Source organism: Xylaria bambusicola, assembly GCF_022495145.1.
Source record: "Xylaria bambusicola strain CBS 139988 unplaced genomic scaffold F5B22scaffold_29, whole genome shotgun sequence".
NCBI lineage: Eukaryota > Fungi > Ascomycota > Sordariomycetes > Xylariales > Xylariaceae > Xylaria > Xylaria bambusicola.
Window position 1 is genome coordinate 233,148 of NW_025953582.1, and position 15,036 is coordinate 248,183.

The following is a 15,036-nucleotide window of genomic DNA, read 5'->3' on the forward strand; positions in this document are numbered from 1 at the left end:
CCACTTTCCCTTAACATGAAATCCAAAATAAATAGAATATCCAAAGACTTAAGATTTAGATGCACTAATTAGTAGGCGAATTATCATTGTCGGAGAAACAAAAGAATCAGGAAACTTTCTTGATTTACTACTATGTATGATTATACACACCAACCAACACAAATCGGGTTACGACTCTTGCCATAGGTTGGTTATTATACATGCAAATAAAGTAATAGAGATATTAGATCATCTTAGCTGTGAATCCTAACCTCTAACCATGTTAATATAGTTCAAAAACTAAGGCATCCAGCTAGATTTTTCATGCGCTCATCCTAATCACGCCCGTTTGTTCATGGAATGCATGTCTGTCACGGAGAAAAACGACGCCGTTAACCCATGAGACGTTAACGGTCTTTATATGGCATACCCACTTCTCCGCGACAATGTCCTTGAACGGTAAATAATGATAATACTACCATCAGCATATTTAATTCTGGGAGTGAAGCTTACAGAAACTGTCAATGGAGAGTTATAACAGAGGATATCTTGGGGTGGAACTACGAAAGCGTCAGGAATCAGGTCACTTCCATGTTTCAATAAGAGAGGGTAGGGAAGAAGAACAAACCTTTCACATCTGTTCATTCGTGTTTCCGCTACTGTCTACAGCATAATCTCTTGTAGGCGTTAGCTGGTTATTGGAGCACAGGGACGGCCAATTGCAAGGGAATCGCGATGGCCATACAGTCCCATTCAAATCATTACTACCTTCGCGCACCCAAATGGTCCGCACACTCCCATCGGGAAACTCTCATCTAATAATAACCTCGAAAGGTTTCTTTGGCCAATTAGTTTGAATCACTAATTTCGGCCTACAAGGTAAGATTCCTAAGATAACTCTCAGCCCTATGACATCTAATATCATGAGATCTTGCTCCCCCACTTCAGAGTTGCGGAGCTGTGAAGCTCTGTGTGATGGACGTCAACTACTCCACGTATTCTCCAAATTTCCGAGAATAATTGCTCCAACGCGCGCCAAGGCGGAGTGGACGGTTGATTCGTAACTGAGCCAATACAATTCCAGTGATGGGTTCCTAGTAGTGTTCCAGCAAACTCAAAAACATACTTCTAGACACTCTAAAATGAACCTAAGATCGATTCAGTGAATTCACCCATATGCGCATCGTTATTGGAATACCAGTATTCTGTTCACTTAGATATATTTTTCTACGAAAGTATATTCATTATACTGATAGATGGACATTAACTATTTGTTAACAAGCAACTGTATTAGCATATGTCTATCAAGATTGCTGTCGGAGAAAGAGTGTGGAGGTATGTGTTAACTCATTATGAACCATTTTCTTCAGTTCAGCGGTAAATAGACCAGCCGAGTGCCTGGGTGTACTGGTATCGGATAAAACGAGAGCCAGCCAAGATGTGTGTCTGCAGGCATAGCGGTTATTTTCGAAAATCGACTAGCCAATCAAACTTTCAGAATGCCCGTATTCCTATGCTAGATATAGTGATATCTGTGCCGCTGTATCATCTCATGCTACTACACCACCACGACTTTAATTCCCATTGGAAAGATATAATATAGCCGTACACGATATGTGCATAACTTGGCTGTACCTTACCGCACCATCTGGTAACTCCAGAAGGAGCCACGGCTGCCGCCATGGCACTCTCACAGTTGACACATTCTACTAGTGGCAACATAGTCTTAATAAAATGCTTCTATTCATGCGAAATAATAGCTTACTGTGAACGTGCAACTTGTGTCTACTGGAATCGTTTTATGCCTGCAAGAACCATGACTATCTCTCACCTCTTAGTCACTCTCGCAGCTGCTATTTCTTCAGTTCAAGCTCACTGTATGCTTTTCCCTACTCATCAATAAGCTGTGACGTGCGCTTACTAACAAAATTACCATAGTTGCATTTGCACGCGTTCGTCAGAATGGCGAATGGCTAGAGCCTACTCGATATATCCGGTGCGTTCGTTTCTTCTATCTATAGTCATCACCCTATTGCCTAGGCCTGACGTGAATAGAAATAAAACTTCGCCATTTACTGAACGCGATTCCCCGGACACAAACTATCACGTTCGTCGCTGGATCGACCCTACATATGCGGTTACCGACTACCCTGACTCGGTCCGCTGCGGCCGGGATAACATGGCACACGCAGCTGATACCGAAGTTCTAACGATCCGAGCTGGAGACCAGCTTGAGTTTGCTCATCAAAGAAAAGACCCGGAATGGCCGCCAGAGATGTGGAATAACTGCCCTGATGAACGTGGATCATGTGATTATGCCTCGTGGAACCCAGAGGTGAGCGATTACATGTTACCCTAGGTTAGCGAAGTTAGGATGAACGAGAACGAGCACAGCGCTGGAAGCTATCTGAAAACCAACCCTCATAATGGGACAGCGCAACTCTCGTCTATTCTTATAACTCAGACTGTCTATGTGGCTCTCAGGGAAGGTCCATAAAACAGTTGTGTCAGATATTAATTACAGTGGCAAAATAGGGATATATCCACTTTAATCATCCAGGGCCCTTCATCGCTCATCTTTCCAAGGTCCCCGAAGGACAGGACATTCATTCATACGACGGCTCAGGAGAGTGGGTGAAGATCTATACGTTGGGGTTGGAGCTTCGAGATGATCAGCAGCACCCAATTCACTGGATACCCTGGAATGATGAAGGCATCCCAGCGCCTGTAAGTACCATACGCTACAGAAAGGATATCTACATTTATCATCCCGGACTCATTTGTGTCACAGTTCGCCTTCAGCGTTCCGAAGGAAACACCGGACGGAGATTATCTGCTGCGAGCTGACTTGGTTTACACTGGTGTTTACGAGTTCAACTTCACTTCTTTCCCGTCGCAGTTATATCCGAGCTGTCTACAGATCCGCGTAGAGAGCGATTATGAAGGATCACTCCCTAAGGGAATTCGAATCCCTGAGGATATGATGCACGACTCTCCTGGTATGTCGTCGTTAGCAGATTATTATTCAAGCTTAGCTCTCTAGCTCTTATTCGTTGGGTTGTTGCTAATTATTATTTGCTACGCCAGGGATGAATACGTCTCTTAGTATGTACCGATTCGACAAGTTAGATGATGACTACGTCTATCCTGGTGGTATGCTGTGGACGGGAAAGGAAATGGTTGTAGATAAGCCATAGCGGTGAGTCTCTTCCTAATGCAAGAGTCCAATCAGCCAGGAAGCCTACCATGAAACGCCGCATTAGGGACGGCCGGGCGATTTGATGATCAATCATGATCAGCTTCTTGAGTTAAATAGTTGTGACGTACTACATGGTTAAATAATACCGAACCTGATTGCGTTACAAAATTGGTTTGGCTCTCAAGTTACAAGGGTCCGACCTTCGAGCTTTGCGTAACTTGTCAGTCTGCATAGCCTTGGCCTCCCCTTTAATCCATAGTCATGACAACGTCTAAACACAGTCAATCGCACTGTATGGCATACCTCTTGTAACCAGCATAAGCATGCTTGTAAGTTGCGATATACATAATTATACACCACTTTTCGCAGGCTAAGTTATCACACAAACTATATTTAAGTGAGTATAATGATTTTTTTCGGTTCTAACAATGCAAGCATCCCTCACCTGTGACTGTGATCCATGCCATGTCTCTGGTAGATCTTGGCAGGTGATAATGTCATCATCAGCTACAGCTGAGACCCGCCGAGGGGCGCTTCCAGCCTAGACCATACCACATTTCTTCCTGGAAGCAATATGGCCAACATCGGTGCGAGCGTGTCTGCTGACTAAAACCCGGGTCCGGCGCCACACGGGTGGGTCCTGGCCGTTAGCCGCCCGGCGCTCCGTTTTGGCCTCGGCGCCCCAGTCCCACCCCAAAGAACCGTTTTGAAAGAAGACGGAGCAGTCGACCGGCGAAATTCGACCCCGAGTGATGTTGCCCTACTTGGTGTACACCCCTCTTAACCGCCTCTTACCCCTTCCCCTATCTCTTAGTGTCGGCCCCGCCGTAGCTTAAAACGCCTAATTAAAGAAGGAATTAGCTAATAAAGAAAGGCGCTTTATACTTTTATTATATAAAGGATTATATATTTATTATTATAAATATATTTAATTTATAAATACTTTTTTTTATTTTATACTTTTTAATAAATTTTTTTTAATTTTTTAAATATAACTTTTTTTATTTATTTTTTTCCCTTTTTAAATATTATTAATATAAATTTATTTATAATATTTATAATATATATTAAGGATAATTACTTTAAATTATTATTTAAAATATTAAAAAAGCTATTTATTTATTATTACTTTAATATATATATAAATTAAATTAATAATAATATTTTATTTATTACTTTTAATACTTTAAAAAAGTAAAATTATATATAAAATAATTAAATTAAATAAAAAACTTTTCTTTTTATTATTATTTTAAAAAGTATTAACTATTAAAATAAATTAATAAGTTAAGTTTTAAATTTTATAATAAATTTAATTTAAAAAATAAAAATATTTAAATTACTTTTATATAATATTTTAAAAAAGTTAAAGCTTAAACTTTATTTTAAAGGTTTTTTTATTAATATATAAATAACTTTATATAAATATATATAACTTTAAATTTAAAAAAGTATAAAAATAAATAAATATTAAATTAAATATATAATATTATTAAAATTTAATAATAATTAATTATTTTAATAAAGTATTATATTTTTAAATTAAATAAAAGGAATAAAAACTTTAAAATAATTATATTAAAATTAAAGTAAATTAATAAAAATAAAGGTAAAAAAGAAAGTTTAATATTTTATATTATAAAGGTTAATTTATATTTATTTATATATATATTACTTTTTTAATAAAATAAATTTTTAACCTTTTAATTTTTTTTATAATAAATATATAATAAATTAAGCTCTTTATTTAATCTTTAAATAAATTTAAAATATAAAAAGGTAAAAATAATTAATATAAATATATATAATTTTATAATTATTTTATAAATAAAAGGTAAAGTTATTTATATTAAATTATAAATAAGGATTTTATTTTATAATAAATTTCTTTTAATTATTATTAAAAGCTTTTAATATAATATATTAAAAGGTATTAAATATTTATAATTATAGGTTATAGCTTTATATAATTTAAATAATTAATTATAAATAAAAATTATTATTATTATTATTAAAATTAAAAGAAATAAAATTAAAAAAACTATTTAAATAATTTAAAAATAAAATAATAATTAATATAATAACCCTTATTCCTTTTATAAATATTTATTATATTTAATTATATATTAATTAAATTAATTAATACTTTTATTAAAATTTCTTTTTTAATAATATTAATATTAAATTATACCTTTTATTTTATTAATTTTATTATTATATAAATAATTAATAATTAAACTTTTATAATAAAATATAATATAATTAAAGAAGTTTTTAATAAGTTAAATTTAAAAATGGTTAATTTTATTCCTTTTAAATAAAAGTTTAATATAAAAGATAAAAAGATCTTTAAAATTAATAATAATTAATTTATTAATCTTTTTTAATAAACTTTTTTATTATAAGTATATAGTAGAACTTTAAATTTTACAATTTTTATATAAGGTATAATATTTAACTTAATAATATATTTATAATTATTTAAATTTAAGTTTAATAATTAATATTAATTAACCTTAAACCTTTAAATATACTTTTTAATACTTTTTAAAACTATATACTTTTTTATATAATAAATATATTTAAATTAAACTATTAATCCTATTATATATATATTAATTTTATAAATTTAATATTTAATTTTAAAGATAAAGGGAATAATTAATTACTTTTTATAATACTTTATAATATATTTATAATTAAAAACTTAAATACTTTTATTAATATTTTATTAAAAAAGGAAAATACTTTTAAATTTTAATAGGATATAATTACTTTAAATAATTTTTTATAAAAAATAAATAATAAAAAAGAAAAAAGTTAACTTTATTTAAAAATTAATAATTTAATTAAAATATTTATATAATTAAAGTGAAAAGATAATAAAGTTAAATATTTTAATAAAGTTAATTATTTTTATATTTATAGCTTAAATATTAAAGTACTTTATTAAAGCTTTAATTTTATTATAACTTATTAAATAAGCTTTATTAAAGCTATTTTAATATTTTTAAATATATATATTAAATAAGGTAATACTTTTTATAAAATTAACTTATAATTATATATTATTGCTTTTTTTAATTATTTATTTAATACCTTTATAATATTAACTTAAGGGGTTAATATTAACCCTTTTATAATAGTTAAATTAATTTTTTTAAAAGGTAAAAAAAGGTTATAATACTTCCTTTATAAAATATTATTATTATATAAAAGTTTATTAATTAAATATTATAATATAAAACATTTTATAAATATAAACTTTGTTTAACCCTTTTTATATTTAAAATATAAACATTTTAAATTAAATAAAGCTATTATTAATAAAAAATAAATATAAAATATATATATAAAAAGGGTTTATAATAAAGTTAATATTCCTAATTAAATATTAAAAACTTTATTTTTAAAATATTAATACTCCTTATACTTAATAAAATTAAGCATAATTGCTAAACTCTTTAACTATATAAATAGTTATATCTATTTTAACAATGTTTAATAACCTATAAACTATTTTAATTATAGCTAATTAATATTTATATAAATAACTTTAAAAGGTATATAGGAATAATTATAGCATTTAAAAGCTATTTATAAAGCTAAAGCGTTCTTTTATATCCTATATAATAATATTTATTCTATATTAAATAACTTAACGCAATATATAAATCGATACTATTAAATTAATTTTAATATCCCTTTTGCTTATTTAGCTTATAAACAGTAAAGGGTTTTTTAACCCTATAAAATTAATAGCTTTACTTCTTAATATATATATCTTATAACAATTTATAATAAATAAAGTTATATAGGGATTAATTAATATATAACTTTTAATAAAATAAGCTATAAATTAAACTAAGGCAATAATTTAATATTAAAATAAAAGGATTATAACCTTTTATCTCCTTATAGCTATTAGTTAAACCTTAATAAAAATAACTTTATAAGAATATTGCTATACTTTAACTTAAAATTAATTAATAATATTTATTACATTAATAAAAACAAATAGTAAGAATACTCTTTAACTATATTAAACGTACTTAAAAGCCTATTTTTCTATTTTAAATTAACTATAATTATTAATAGATCGTTAAACTTTTCCCTAACTAAAACCTTTTATAAATTAAACGGCAATATTTTCCAATAGAACCTTTAACTTAGCTATAATAAATCTAAAATAGTGGAATCACCAGCAAACTTACTTCCTATCTTTTATACCAAGTTAAAGGCGGCGGTGGTATTAATTCCGATGGAATTAATTAACCCAGCTCTTCGTAATAACCAAGATCCAACGCACCTATTGGAAGACGTTTACGCGTTTACAACCGATCCAAGCTTTAACTTCCAACAACCCAACTCTATAAATATCAATAAACATCATGCAGTTGATTATATACTCGAACGCTGGAATAAGAACCTTTTCCTCTTGAAATGGCTAGAAGACGGAAGCTATTGGTGGGTTCAACGGAAGGACATCAATGCTGACTTGGTTCAGAGCTTTGAAGAGAACTATACGGGAATTAGTCTCGGAGTGGACAAGGTATTGGCCACCCGGAAGCGGCATGGAAAAGTCGAGTACCGTATCCGCTGGGTGGGCCGTCCAGTGGAGCAGGATACGTGGGCTTCAGAAAAGCAGATGAGTCCGGAGCTGGTGAAGAAACATAAACCAACGAAGGCTGCAGTAAGGAGGCGAAAGAGATATTAAACAGGTGTTACGGACCAACTACATGGCGGACTAGTCGGGCAGGCAGCGGGAAGGGATCCAAGGGCCCCTACGCATAAAAGGATATTTATTTAAGCAGCCAGAGAATCACGTGATGTCCTCGAAGGTGAGTAAGCAGTATGCACCTATATTATTGCAGTTGTTTAGACGAGACAAACAAAGCGAAGAAAGGAAAGACTATATAAATCCAAATGTTTCTCATATAAATAGTTTTAGTTTTTCCTTTACTATTGAATTTAAGCATATAGTTAGTTCTTAAAATCAATTGCATCTAGTGGGTCATGCTGGCACTTGGATGATGCTTATTGCAGCTGCAGCTAGTAGGCATTAGCGGAAGCAATCCCACACTGCTGCCGTACTGCAAAGCCTTGCAACTCTCATTACAAAATCTGCTCACAGTAGGAAGATGGCATCACTGGGCTCGCTGCCACCAGAGCTGAAGGTCCAAATTGCAAGTCTCCTACGCCCAAGCGATCTGGCATGCCTTCGTTTTGCCAACCGTGACTGGGCAGCTGCTGGGTCCTGGGCCCTCTTCGAGGTGTTGCGCTTTTCGGGACGCCCGCAAGATGAGCCGCCTTTTTGGAACTTCGGGCCACACGCTGAATACCTTCCATATCCTGCCAACTTTGGCCGATCTCGTGCTTGCCGGATGAAGACGGTCGAATTCGGTCGCCTGTCCGATGCCGTCAAAGAAGTCATGTCCCTCGCACTCCATAGATACACCAGGACATTCGTCTTTGACCCTGCCTACTACCGCAATGGTAAGCCCGCCGGTTATAACAAGTCTTAGCTTATGGCTCCTTGTCTTATCAACCACATGTCACAGGCTTCTGGGATGACTATCGCTTGATGCTGGAAGCGGCGATGGATGAACCGCTCGACGAAGATGACTTGGATGATTACGACATTGATCAGATCGAATATGAGTACAGAGTAGGAGCCTGGGCAGAACCGGGATATGAATCAGACTCGTCGAAATCGTCTGTGGACGTATATGAATTGGCACTCGAGCGTGAAAGGGTCCGCCGGGTGCTTCGGCCGGACCTTGAAGCCGCAGCCATCAATGAAGCCATTGCTTATTGGAATAACAAGATGGAAGAACAAACGGCGAATGAAGCCGAGATACTCACCGCACTTGTAAAGCTATTTAGAGGCATGAGCTGCTTGGAAAAGATTCAGGTGAGACCGTGGGAGTTCTCAAAATGGCCGGGATTGAGGTCTTGCAAGTAAGTAAGAACCCCACTGCTCTTATATGTTTGAGTGTACGTAATGACTAAGATTGTCTGTAGCTCCTACGAAATTGATTCCCAACGAGGGCATCTCGGGTTTTGCTCATCGCTCATGACTGAGTTCGTAGCTCAAGCTTTAGAATCTGCCGGGCGACACATCCAACACCTACAAGTTATCGAGTTCTGCCCGGCACAATTCCACAACACTCCCGCTACGCGACATCTTTTCACAGGGTTACGACAGCTATCGTTAGACCAGTTTTCCATGCCCCCCTTAGAGTCACAGTCATCGGGAGTGATGTCTAAGCTGTTACAATGTGCGCTGCCAACATTAGAACGGCTATCGGTCTGCGCAGGGGGGAAATGGCCGGAGATACAAGGCGACGGCGAAGACGCCCTGTTCAGAAAAACCCTGGGTATGCAAGGTGAAGATTCGCCGCTGGTCTTTCCTAGGCTAGAGTTCTTACAATTCCGAGGTATGATATTCGACGGATCAACATTGCTTCGTTTCCTCAGCGCCCAGCCTTGTCTTAAGCGGTTGGAGTTCACCCATGTGGTTCTAGGCCCTAACGGTTTAAGATGGCCTGAACTTTTGGAAGCCCTACCTGATAGGATTGAAAGCTGCCAGCTGCTCGAGGACTTCCGCCATGAGCCAATAGAGGGCGGGGATCCTACGGGGAGATGGGATCCGGAGGTTGACCCAATTCCAATCCACTCTGGGTGGAAAGAAAAGAAATTATACGGCTTCGGATGCGGGCATTTCGTGCGCAAGACTTGATCTCACAAAGAGAATACAGGCAGCAGACCAGGCCTGTTTCACGTCAGGTAGGAGTCTCACGGTTTAATCCACTTGGGTTAGTAGTAAATATAGGCTTTCCAGCTTCAATGCCGGCCGTATCAAGACGAGGGTGTCCGTCAAGCTAAACGCATATATCAATACTCTTACCATTATTCGTTTAATCAATAATTCATACTGAGGGCTGGTATGAAAAGCGAGCTCCTAAGGTTGGCGTAAGCGCGGGGTTGAGGTAATCCCAGGAGGCTTACAAGTCTGTTCAAACTAGTGGGTAGCGACGTGGCTGAGTGTCAATGCGACCTAAGCGGTCGTGTTTTAGATAGTTCGATTAGCAAGCTTAGGCTTGGGCACAAAGAAATCTGTTTGCGACAGCTGCTCTAGGTATGGTAAAAGCAGCGAGCTTAAGTCACCGAAGAGCATAGATTCTAGGCGTCTGACAATCATAGAATAAATGTTTCATTTTAAGCAAGAGTGCTAGGGTAGTAGGTAGCTTGTGCACAATATAGATGTATTACACTAGTGCATCTGTCCCGCTTCTTAGTGGGCGTGGGCACGGTCCTTTAGCGCAATTGCCTCTAGCAACCAACCGAAAGCAAATGACTTAACAAGATAATAAAGTATACCCCTCAAGGATTTTCACACGACTTACTCCCTCTCTAAGATTAAGGATTAAATAGTCCAAGTTTCTTATGTTTGCTTATATAGAAGGGTTTTTTTTATACTTAAGTACGAAATAAAAAAAGTTAAAAATCACTTAAAGCTTATAAGCCCAATGGTTTCTACCGGTAGAAAAGGTACGTACCTCTACTCTCGGTAGTATTCTCATAATATAGGTGAAGGGTATATGTCTTTTATACCGGCAGAAAAGAAAAGGGGGCATTATACTTACTCCACCCTCCCCTAAGTTGCGCTAGTAATAGCATTAATAATAACACTAATCCAGGGCAGACCCTACATATATCGAGCCTCTATTAAATACCTTGAGCTTACCTTGGGTATATTAAAAACTACTCTTCCTAAAACCTTTATCTCTTAACTTCTCCCTATTAAACTATAATAGTTAATACTTTTAACATTATCTTCTTTACTACTATTATATATTAAACTTAAATCAACCATTATTACGAAAATAGTTATCATTTATTCCATCTAATATAGCAATAAGCATGTATCTAACGAAGTACATTTCATCCGTAGCTGTTTTCTCCTCCAATCACTATAACAGAGTATTTTTACAAATCATATACGTATACAGAAACCATAGTCATTATGGCGCATCGAGCTGCTCATCCTTTACAGGGCGGTTGCCAGATAACTAGTAAGGCGGGTTGTAGGCTTGCCCCGAGCTGCTGCTCCCGCACCTTGAGGCGTACTTTCCTCGCAACAAATAATAGCTCTCGATCACAGCCTCAAAACATCGGCAACTCTCTCCATACCCTCCCCTCTCTGTACTAACTAGGATATTTCACTACCATCTATTATTCTATCTGGTTAATTACTCCTGCATTTCTTGCTTTTATTATTCCTAAATGCCCTATATTATATATATTCCTTTTTACTATAGTTTTTACTACTTATAGTTTTATATCTTTAAATAATATTATATAAAGTTAGCCTCCCTTTATAGTTATCCACTTAATCCGTTATTAACTATAAACCGAATGAACGCGCCTTACCGTAAACATCCTAAGGATGGATGATGACCCTTTTAATTGGGATATCGATAAAGTGGTGCAAGAACTCTGCTCCCTAAATTGAACTTAAATTGGGATTCCATTGTTAAAGCTCCTACCTACCGAACGATTTGAGGTTTGTCTGCGTAAGTAAGGCGCCGACGGGCATACCATCCTTACCTATACCAACGAGTTAGAGCTATGTAAGAGTTTCGGTATATAGATTCCGAAGTATAAGAATACCTTTAAGCATGCCTGCTACGAGCTTCAGCGCCGAAGCCAGTTGTACCAGCACTACTCATCCAATCCCTTTGCTCTAAAGAACAACACACCAGTCCCTCAATCTCAATATCCTGCCACACCTGTTGGTGGTTTCGTGGCTTTTGTATCCGGGCTAGCGCTCGCACCTGCCATAGCATCTTCCGCACCCAGTGAGTTAGCCACTTGTAAAGAGCTAGGCATTATCCCGACCCTAGCCCTAGACATACAAGAGAGCCATCCGCCAGAGCCTTCTACCGACATCGCTGTTAGAAAGAAGAAGAAGAAGAACGCTCTCACATCTGCTAATTTAATAGACTTTAAGGCGGCTTACAATGATACAGATTCGCAAAATAGCCTAGCTACCATCGGTCGCCAGGGGACTTCTGACGTACATATTATAAAGCGGAAGGGCGAAGAGAACTATAATCAGCATTACTCGAAACGCCCAAAGCAAGATATCGAGGTAATCGAGCTCTCTGATAACGATAATAACTATAACCAAATATTAACCTAAAAGCAAAAGCCTATAGATAATATTTCCAATAATAATAATAGTTACAATTTAGATACCAAATTTAACGGTTAATATATAAATCGTTATATTATTAAGAATAATTGGAAAAGGGTATATAAGATATTTTAATACCTAATATTTACTATAAGTTTAAAGCTTCTTAAGTTTAATATAAAGATTACTATATATTAATTATATATAATATAATAAATGTTAATTTAATAACTTATATATAATATTTAAAAAGGTTATTTAAAAATATAATAGGTTTTAATAAAACTATTAAAGTTTTATTAACCTTTATTACATTTATTATAATTAAAGCTAATTATAAGGAAATGTTTAACTTTTAAAAAGATAAAGTTATAATAGAAGGCTAATAATATTTATTTTAAAAATAAATGGAATATTATAAATATTACTTTAATTAATTAAAATTATTATACTTAATGAAATATATATATATTAAATTTAAAAATACTTATAAAATTATAATATATATACCTTTATTATTAATTATTTATATTATATTATTTATAATTATATATTTTTAAATAGTTAAATTTTATAAAATCCTTAATATAATATATATAATAATAGTACTCTTTAAACTTTTTATATAATATAACAATTATATTAAAAATTAATAGCTATATTATAGCCTGGATTATATATAACTAACGGTAGGAAAAGCTATTTAATAATTTAATCTTAATAAAAAGGTATAATTAATTATTAATAATCGATTAATATTAAATAATTAACTTATATTAATTAATTAATATAATATTATTAAGCTTTATATTATATATAATAATATAAATAATTAAAATTTTAATAAAAATAAAAATATAATAATAAATTTAATAGAAATAACGTTTATATTTTTTAATAAAGCTTATTAATATAATAATATATTAAATAATTCTATTAACCCCTTTTAATTTTTATATAGCTTTTAAAAAATAAATGTAAAGAAGTTAATAGCTTTTACTATTTTAACATTTATTCCTTTAAACAGCTTAATTTAAATAGTTAATATTATAAATTATATTTTATATAATAAATATTTATAAGGATAAGAAAAATATATTAAAAGTATTAATAATATATAATCTTTAAAGGTTATATAAATAAATTATAAATATTTTATTAATAATTTAAACTAATTTATAAATAAAAAGATTAAAAAAATAATATTAACCTATTAAAAAATATTAAATAAATTAAAAAAAAAGTTAATACTTTATATTTTAATAGCTTATTACTTTATTAATATTTTTAAAGAGCAGTTAATTAAAGAGGAAAGTTAGGAAATTATTATTAAATATATTAATTGCCTTATAAGGAATAGTTTTATATAAAATGCCTTTTAATATATAATAGTTAAGGTATAAAGCTATATATAATATTTATTATTTAAAAAGAAGTAGGATTAAAAATAAAGCAGTTAAATAAGTTTTAAATTAAGTTAATAAAGCGTTAAAACTAATTTATTTAATAATAATAAGGATAATAATATTACTATTAAAATAAATTATAAATTAAAAAAAGTATAAATATACTTTATTTATATTAGGGTTTACCCTTTTTTTACCTATTTCTTAAATAATGGTATAATTAAAGATAGGGATCTTAACTATAAAGTAGTTAATTAATTCGGTGTGATGGCATGTAAGAGATATTTTATTGAGGGCTGGGATGGGATGGTTAGCGCTTTTGAGAAGTCTTCTCTGGTTATACCGTAAAGAGCTTAGCTAGTAATTACTAAGATTTGATTGGCTTTGCTGATATGTTGACGAGATGCTGTTCTATAGGTTATAGGTACCAATTGTAGATGACCCGGGTCCGCGAGACGGAACGAACATCCGCCACATGATAGTGCTCACGCAGTCACCCTTGTCAGCATCCATTACTTATATGCTCCTTGCCCACGCGTATAGAGGAAATGTCAAAGTGGTTTTGTTCAACGCTGCAACAAAAAATGATGCGAGCGCCAGTGACAGCACAACACACCATTGGCAACGAGTTTGCGCAGGCAAAATAACGTATCTTGCGCCTTCACGTAGCGCCTTAATGACATCGCTGGAAAGGCCAGCTGTAACCTGGCCCGGCACGAAAGAAAGGATATTGGGAGGTGTTACGATGAACGCGGTCCCGTGTGCAGCAGTTGAGAGGGGTCTCACGTAATAGATCAGGCTGAAGATGGTGTCGGTAGGCTATTCTTGGAGACAGTCTCGTATTCTTTTCCGGTTTTTCGTCGAGGTCGTATATAATCGACATGGTTTGGTTTCGTAAGGTTATTCGGCGCAGAGGCCCACAAGCAATTGGACGTTTGGAGTTCTCACCCATATCGTCTACTTAAACGCAAATGTTAGGAACACTTAAGAATTGTCCTTATTAGATACTTACTGGTTGAGAAGGATTTTGAGTTGTTGTCCTATGTTAAGGAAGCATTTGAGAGGTAACGATTGCAGAGATGACTGGGAGCCACGTGCGCTAGCTTAGGTTAATACCAAGTAGAGAAACGGGAAAGATATTGAGGGCTCTTCTTCTCAATAGCTTCGTAACGAGGTCTGTAGGACATTGCCATAGGGTACAAGTGCCTCTACATCATAGATATAGCTGCTTCGGGGCTCTGTTCAAGGCA

The 15,036-nt window shown here is 33.6% G+C and overlaps 3 protein-coding genes across 3 annotated transcripts; all 3 read left to right on the forward strand.

Moving 5' to 3' along the window:
* Positions 1–1,795: 1,795 nt before the first annotated feature.
* Positions 1,796–3,176, forward strand: F5B22DRAFT_647845 (glycosyl hydrolase family 61-domain-containing protein; the record flags this gene model as incomplete). The annotated part of the gene is made up of 6 exons (XM_047978938.1): positions 1,796–1,856; positions 1,918–1,975; positions 2,035–2,314; positions 2,515–2,706; positions 2,771–2,978; positions 3,067–3,176. 6 exons carry the CDS (start codon positions 1,796–1,798, stop codon positions 3,174–3,176), a joined length of 909 nt encoding a protein of 302 aa, XP_047829588.1.
* Positions 3,177–8,096: 4,920 nt separating this feature from the next.
* Positions 8,097–10,504, forward strand: F5B22DRAFT_612010 (uncharacterized protein). The gene is made up of 3 exons (XM_047975317.1): positions 8,097–8,674; positions 8,740–9,139; positions 9,203–10,504. The coding sequence occupies exons 1-3, from the start codon at positions 8,320–8,322 to the stop codon at positions 9,918–9,920; spliced, it is 1,473 nt and encodes a 490-aa protein (XP_047829589.1). The 5' UTR covers positions 8,097–8,319; the 3' UTR covers positions 9,921–10,504.
* A 3,666-nt stretch (positions 10,505–14,170) lies between these two features.
* On the forward strand, positions 14,171–14,787 carry F5B22DRAFT_248184 (uncharacterized protein). The gene has a single exon (XM_047969983.1). It carries the CDS (start codon positions 14,262–14,264, stop codon positions 14,574–14,576), a length of 315 nt encoding a protein of 104 aa, XP_047829590.1. The 5' UTR covers positions 14,171–14,261; the 3' UTR covers positions 14,577–14,787.
* The last annotated feature ends 249 nt before the right edge of the window (positions 14,788–15,036 follow it).

What these genes read in the sequence shown, in the direction of transcription:
- F5B22DRAFT_612010 (XM_047975317.1), top strand. Translation starts at nt 8,320, where the DNA reads ATGGCATCACTGGGCTCGCTGCCACCAGAGCTGAAGGTCCAAATTGCA. An exon ending in CCCTGCCTACTACCGCAATG is followed by an intron (nt 8,675 to 8,739) that starts GTAAGCCCGCCG and finishes CACATGTCACAG; the next exon opens with GCTTCTGGGATGACTATCGC. An exon ending in CCGGGATTGAGGTCTTGCAA is followed by an intron (nt 9,140 to 9,202) that starts GTAAGTAAGAAC and finishes GATTGTCTGTAG; the next exon opens with CTCCTACGAAATTGATTCCC.
- F5B22DRAFT_248184 (XM_047969983.1), top strand. Translation starts at nt 14,262, where the DNA reads ATGATAGTGCTCACGCAGTCACCCTTGTCAGCATCCATTACTTATATG.